General features: G+C 39.7%; 1 protein-coding gene across 4 annotated transcripts in view; it reads right to left on the bottom strand.

The window, feature by feature from the left end:
• The window catches only part of MGMT (O-6-methylguanine-DNA methyltransferase), a 313417-nt gene that overhangs the window by 272746 nt on the left and 32804 nt on the right, over nt 1–7867 (bottom strand). For 3 of the 4 annotated variants that reach the window (XM_015406542.1, XM_015406543.1, XM_015406541.1), the window contains exon 2: nt 7619–7662. The exons of the other annotated variant lie outside the window; for it this stretch is intronic. In XM_015406542.1, coding sequence (XP_015262028.1) covers nt 7619–7642 — 24 coding nt within the window. In that variant the 5' untranslated portion in view covers nt 7643–7662. The remainder of the gene's footprint in view (nt 1–7618; nt 7663–7867) is intronic. 4 annotated transcript variants of the gene reach the window in all.

Genomic DNA, 7867 nt, shown 5'->3' with positions numbered 1-7867 from the left:
GTCGCCAGGTTGTAATCACCATAGAGTTTGGTTGAGGGTGTGGGAATAGGAATTCGGCATCTGCCTCTTGTACCCTGTACATATGGTCCAGTCGCCTTGTGGACACAGGAGCAGACAAAGGTTTTAGCCATGGTGTCTTTGCTGCCTGCAGGACTGAAGACATGGGCAATGCCAAGGTGGAAGAGGTATCTAGCTGAACTATATCATAAACTGCATCTGTTGCCTGCGGATGTTGCTGGACGACAGAGAGGCCTAAAGAGTGGGCCATTCTTTTGACTAGATCTGTGTAAGATGTAAGATTGTTGGATGGGGATACGGGTAAGTCCTCAGCGACATCCTGGTTGGGAGATGTATGATCCGGAGAGGTATGAGCCTCAGAAGCCTCTGTATCTGAGTCCTCTTCTATGAAGTCAGAGGAGTCTTGTGGTATTGGGACCGAAGTGTCCTGTTGACAAGTTATGGGTTTAGTTTGGACGACGACCGGGGATGGAGTGACCAGAGGGTTAAGAGGACAACTTGGTTCCAGAGTATGGTGGGAAGGATCAACTACAGGAGGACGTGAAAGAGATGCTGAAGGTCTCGACTTGTGGGGCGATCTCAACCTATGAACAGAGTGGGACGAATAGCGATCCCAATCAGAATAGCCCGCTGGAGTCAACCACGGCATGGATGGTGGATAAGCCCCATACAAGTACCTCAACTGTCATTGATCCCATGACATTGGTGGTGGAGGGGGCAAGAAGACTCTTGGGGAGGGACTTCTGGACCGTGGACGTCTTGGAGACAAAGCAGTAGCCTGTCTGTGGGAGCCATCCCTGTACTCTCGGTTGTCGATATCGACAGATTGAGCGACCAAACGTGGAGGGTGACACTGCATGTCACATGAAGTATATCGGTGCCGACATGGATCGATGTCGAGAGTTTCCGATATTGTCGTTGTCGACGACGGGGAAGGAGACGGAGAAGGCTCTGCATCCATTTGATGACTTAGGAGCTTTACCGTTTCGATGTAGGAGTAAGGACGCTCCATTTGTTGGATGGGGGAATCCAATAGTTGGATGGTCGATATCGGTGGAGGGACTTGGGCCTCCAATATTGATACTGCCGCTGGAGCGAGAGGCACTTTAGGGTCATCTACCAGTGCAGACACCGCTTCCTTCCCCTTCTTCGCCGCCTTCAGGGACTTGGAGGTGCCCTTCTTCGCGGACTTATGATCCTTACTTGCCATAGCCTTCTTTTTGACTGGCGTGGAAGCTGACGATTATGCCTTCGATGTCGGAGCTCTCGATGTAGACGGTCTCTCCTCCATCACTGAGGCAGGAGCAAGGGCCGATTCAAGCAGCACCACTTTAAGGCACGCAGCACGGGGTTTTTTGCGTTTGATTGGAGAAACGCGCACAGTGACAATATGACTCTGGCTGGTGAGACTCTCCGAGGCAAAAAATGCAGAGGGTATGACGGTCAGGAGGAGCAAGTTTGCTGCCACAACCCTTGCACCTGTTGGAAAATCCCCACTTCTTCTCCATAAAAGAAGCGAAGAAGAGGGAACGTTTGAGGGGGAGGTAGCCCGACGCCCTGAGGTAGGCCTGAGGTAAACTCCCCCTCAGCAGAAAATATAGTTGTTTTTGTTTAAAACTGTTTTTGAAGAACAAACAACCAAAAACTAAAGTAAAACAAAATTTGGAAATAATTCCTAAGAGCTGTGAGACAAGAGCTAACAGCAAACCGATCGAAACAATTAAGAAGAGGTCTACTCAACGCGGCGGTAAGAAAGGAACTGGCGGGATGTCCGCGCCCACCCCCTGGTCATGCGCGGTGGGGTTCCTGCGCATGCCCGAGGGACTGGGTGCGAAAATCCATTAAAAGAGCTTGTTACAGTACCGCTCGATCCAGCACGTGCGCACTAGATCCCATGGGTGGGAAGCACAGAGACCACGTCAAAGATTTTCTGGTGTATATGCTATTTACTGATGCACTTCTCTGGATCATGGCTCGTAATATCTACTAGTCTCTCCTGCTCTGCTATCAGTAGCCTTTGTCACAGTTACCTCTATGTTTTCATATGCTGTATCTTTTAACCCCTTTCCACTTCCCTGTCAATCCAAGTTCTTCTTAACCTTCAAATCTCTTTTTTGGACCCAGTACTATAAAGCCCCTCTTGAACTACAAAGATTCTGTCCTTTTTGCCTTGTTGTTATTGTTGTTGTTCGGTCGCACAGTCGAGTCCAACTCTTCATCCAAGTTCTTCTATCAAACCATGTCTCAAGTTTCTAACTATGTCCTGTCCATCTAACCTAGACTTTAAGACTTAAGGTAGTGTCATTTCTGTATTCTGTACATCACCTAACAAGCTGCAAGAAACTAAATATTTACACAGCAGCAGTTCAGTCCATTCATATACAAACAATGCATTGTTATCTACATCTATGATAAAACTTTTAAAAGTGATATTCACATGAGAGATTTTGGCTTGCTCATGACCCAGATGCAGAACTCTATTCTTAAAAGAATCTAGATAGTCTTTCACTATCATAGCATACCAAGAGAACCAACACAGCAGACAATGCCCAACATTGCTGAAATCCCATCATGGATTTTAAGGGATATCAAGAAGAGAAGAAACTAATTAAAGTTGAAATATCCTGAATATAATCTTTATCTGTTGACTCAGCTCAAGAGATTAAATCCCTATGTACTTGGTTATATGAGAGAGAAAGAGAGAGAGATTAGTGATCCCTTCCCAGCTGTTAAGGAGCAACACCTGAATATAGATTTCTTGTGGGAGTCCATAAGAGAAGACAAAACATGTGATTGGAATGATGTCAGTTCCCCAAAGGCACCAACTCATACTTATACAGCAAGAAAGACATCTCCATACCTTTATATATACACAAGAGAAAATATTACAGTGATGCCTTTATTAGTGCCCAAAGCAGAGGAATAATGGACTACAATAATTCATCCCAGCAACTGGCAGAGCTGTTAGTAATGTGGGCAACTGATAAACAATATTCCTAATATTATTACATAAAAATGCATCTTCCATCAATACAGCACTTCTATTCTTATTTTTTGTTGGTTTTAAACCAAGCACTGCCAGATTTCTGGCAGCCAAATTCTAAAATAATCCAACGTGGCTGGCATGCCATTTTGCCAAAATCAATCTGAATCTGAAAGACAGCAGAAATTAACATCCCCAGCACAATAAAATAGTTTGAGCTTGATTTTTAAAAAATGTATAACAGATTAAAACAAGCAGCATTAAATTTTCCTACCCACTAATCAGTCAGCGATCTCTTAAATACCATGTATAGAAACCAGTCTTCTTTTAGCAGAAGTTAGTTTAAAAACATTGGAAATAAATTACCAATCTGACCACTTTACTACATTCCCATCTCAACAACAGCTGATCTGTTGAAGCTTCCTCTGTTTCCCAGTTGGGAAGTAAAGTAAGTAAGTATGGCTCCTTTCCTCCTCCTCTTATTATCACAATTTTATCACAGTTTATTGGAGGCAGGGAGAAGATAACCAGAAATCAACAATACAGTCTTACAGACCACGCTTTATTTTTAAGAAGTCTTAGCCTGTGATGGCTCCTTTTGTCACACATGGGGCATTGAGGGGAGGGGGGACACAATGTGAATTTCATAAAAGGCTGGTGGAAAAAGAAGAGAAAAGCTGCTTAAATGTACATCTTATGGGGATAAGAGCAAAGATGCCAGGTACCTATTAATACGGCAACAAAATGAAAAGAGATGCTATTATAGGGTTTGCCTTCTCAGGTAATGTCTGAGGATTCTGGTGGTGTTACCATTGGAAGTTCCACAGTTTCTGACCTACATAATAAGAAACACTCTTTGCTCCCCACATAGTGCCATTATAGTTGAAAAACTAGCACACTGATTGTCAAATCTGTAATTTCAGTGTCATGGGAAAGTACATGTTCCAAGTCAATGAGATTAAAAGAGAATTAAAAGAATCATTCCTTCAGGATATCTGCAACGGTCACCATCTTGAATCCCCTATGCTCCAAGTCGAAGTAATAATAATTCCTACTCTTAAGAAAAATACTTGCTGGCAAACTACAGTATGACAGCAATATTCATGGTTCAGTGATTACTAAAGACTTGCTACCTTAAGTGAGAACACGCAATTAACTGGAAAACACACAACCATGCTAAACAAAATATATTAAGGTGGAAAAGAACAAGATACCACAGAGAACTTTAGTTCAACTTTAGTCACTTAGCATCATCATTCCATTTTAGCATCAAAGGCCATTGAAACTGATGAGTTTAGAAGGTATCAAAACCCACAAAATTTCTGTTTATGATTGCACTGTAAAAACTAGGTATGTTCTTTAATGGAAGAAGTACATTAGATCTAAAATACAACCTAGCTTCTCTTGCATTTTTCCCAGACAAATTCACAATAAAAAACCCAGACTATGAATAGTCTCGATTTTAAAAAAATAAGATATCTAAAAATAAGGGTTCACGAATATTTCACCAACTTTGTATACACACATATAATAGAGTATTGACACACTATAACCAAATAATTCTACTCCTGAATGTTCACCGGCATGTGTGTAACATGCATACAACTGTATGCAAGATAATAAACCTACATTTTTATATGCACCTAAGCAGTCAAGTATAAATTTGGGGGGGGCGGGGGTGATTACCGGCTTAGGGACCATCGTGAAACTAACTTGGCTTTAAAAAATAACCTGAATAATATTTGTGGGGTTTTTTTCCTGTTTATGTGAAGCCAATAAACTGTTTTTCAAAGTGGCAAAGATCATAATCAAAAGAGGATGTTCTGTTATCAAAATCCACAAAATTTTAAGAACTGTTTCTTATGTTCTCACAGAAGCTCAAGTCAGAACAAACTAAGAGATAATGCAACTAGGCATAACATAATAAAAGATATTACCTTCTCAATGCATTATTGCTGCCAATTATAAGAATCACTTCAACTTAATTTCAAAAGCACAATCACCCTCAACTGTAACAGTCTCTTTTTTAAATTTCAAACTGTATTACATTAAGGCAATAACTCACCTTCCAGCTATAATATTGGTCTCCCTTATTGCAAAAATACATTTCATAAATACTTCATCGACAAGTCAAGCTAATTCAGGTTAATTTTATTGTATTTTGGTGCTCTCTCACATTTGTGTGCAATTACCTCTATCATTTTATTGCCATACCGGAAAGTAATCAGAGCAATTATTTGCAAAAGGAAGGCATATAAATTCTAAGTCACAGTTGCTGGCATTTTTGATAAAATAGCAGCTTTATCTCAGAAAGTGGCAGGGACATCAGATAAATCATGCATCAGTCAAGTGTAGCTGACCCCCAAGTGCATTGCACAATATCAGAAGTGCTTCAAAAGAAACTTTCCTGCATCATCCATCATCCTCCATAATACTAAAATAGCTACACCTGAAAAGTCAGAGCTAGAGAATAATAAAAATTCATCCAAGCAACATGGGTAACACCATTGACAACTCTCCCTTTTAAACCAAGAGATAAGCAGCACTAGACAGTGCTCATAAACAAATAGGACCATTTCAATAGTCAGCTTCAAAATAAGTTAAACAAATAGTTCTAAAATAAGTGGTATTCCAACTAAATCCAGTTCACAATACTCCAAAGATATTACACAGATATAGATATTAGTCATGCATGCACACAGACACATATTTGGCAGCACCAAGTGCTTCTTGAAATATTACTGAAGGAAAGGAAGAAATTCTCCATGTCTCTTATTTGGTGGTCATTTGGCTACCTATTCCCAACATGCACTTTTTAAGAAAAGCTGAGAGCTACTTCATGCTATATTCTTCTACCAAGGAATAACATATGGAGGTATGAACGTTTTCTTCAGTACCAAACAGCTATCATGAAAGCAAATGCTAAGGCAGCCACAGAGGAACTGCTCCTACCCTTTTTGCAAACTCCACACAAGTGCAGTGCAAAATTCCCTCTTAGTATTATCCTACTTTTTACTTCAACAGTAAAAAAACCAAAAAAAACCACCCAGAAAACACAAAAATATGGATTTACATAAACTTTTCACTGAATGAATAGAGCAACTACAATACATCACAGTCCAGGTATTTCAGCAATACTGGAACATGGATAGCCAAAGTGTAGATGTATCCATTTAGAACTGATAATGAATTGTGGTTTTTCTATGTCAACATTACAATTACAATACAGAATGCTCTGTTTTGATTGGGCCGCCCTCTTCTATACTCTATCACTTCATGTTTGTATACCACTATGAGACTAGAGGTGTATCTTGGATGCTCTTGAAAGAACATAACATTTAAATTAAGCATTCATAATAGAGCAGCAAAATATGAAACAGCTTCTATTCTGAGGGAGCAGTAAGGAATGTTCCCTGCACTTGCGGGGGGGGGGGGAGTGAAAATCAAGCCATCTGGGTCAGCACTACTAGTCAGATTTTAACCTCAAATGTAGCAATCTGCTTTCCCCATACCACCATAAATAGCACGAATAGCACAAATAGTTCATTGCTTATATAGAACAAGATAGAGAGGTGATTCAGGTATACCACTATAGGCTCTTCAAGAATGGTCATCCTTCCTACCACTGTCCTTCATGCCTAGATTAGAGGTCAAGTTTTATTTCCAGGCTACACTTAGAGCCATTCTTACATAGCTCAATGAGAGTCACTGGAAGTTAAACAGTGTCCCTCTGTATAATCCTACTCATAACATCTTGCCTTGATTTCAAGTGCTTAATGGGATGCTAGCATGTGATAAAACCTTGGATACTAGCTTACATATAAATAAAAAAATTGAATGCCCTTTAAAATAATTAAATGAGCAGTCTAAATGACTACAAGTGTTGTTCAAGTTAAACACTAAAAATAATTAGGGCTGCCAATCATTAATATAGGTTTCTCCAGTTCGTTCTATTATAACTGTTTCATTACATAAATTAATATTATAAGCCAGGACTATTCACTTTTTGTAGTGTGGGGCTAAAACCCACATTTTCTCAAATTGGTTAGAACCTACACAGTAAGTAACACAACAATCTTGTCCAAATGTCTGGGACACGAGGCTTTCAAGGTGCCAGGTACAGTAACTGAGCAAACCCGAAGACCAAAGAGAGAGCAAGCAGTGCATAAGCACACTACATGTACAATGTTTAAGTATAATTACGTAAATCTGGGAAACGGCCCAATTTAAGTTTAGAAAAAAAAATGATTTCAACATTAATCTCTGAACTCACATTTTTAATTCAAATAAAAGGAAGATATTTTCTTTAAAACTAAGATTCATCTAGTTACAGAAGGGCAGAAAACAGCTCTGTTAACCCTAAAACTACTGCAATATTCAATCAAGTTATGCTCTGTGGAAGATAGATATGTGATGCGGAAAGGTCCACTGCTGCCTGTTACCAACCATGACAGAGCTACTGAGATTTACAATGCAGCATCAATCTTGTCAACTGGATTTTTAACACTGACTGCTGGACACTGGGGAAAGAAACCAACTACGTTATGTGAATTCTTCACCAACATTATTACTTTGAGTGTGGACCTAAATGTGCTATTTTTTTCAACAGCAACTTACTTTTTGATGCAGTCTTGATGCCATCTTAAGTAGACAATGAAGCTCTGTATATGAAAAAGAAAAAAAATGAACCTTGTTAGGGGAAAAATACAGGGAGGTCTACATTTTGTAAGCATCTGAAAGAGATGGCATGGTCACACAATTTATTTTGTTATTATGTAAAATCCCACCAAAAGTGGACTCCGTTTTAGAGTATGCTGTAAATAGTATATGGGAATTTTCTTGCTAGCAAACAGGAATTCTGAAGTT

This window comes from Gekko japonicus, unplaced genomic scaffold, assembly GCF_001447785.1.
Source record: "Gekko japonicus isolate JY-2015 unplaced genomic scaffold, Gekko_japonicus_V1.1 scaffold23, whole genome shotgun sequence".
Taxonomy (NCBI): domain Eukaryota; kingdom Metazoa; phylum Chordata; class Lepidosauria; order Squamata; family Gekkonidae; genus Gekko; species Gekko japonicus.
Note: the sequence above shows the minus strand (reverse complement) of the source record. Positions and strands in the feature narration are given on the sequence as shown.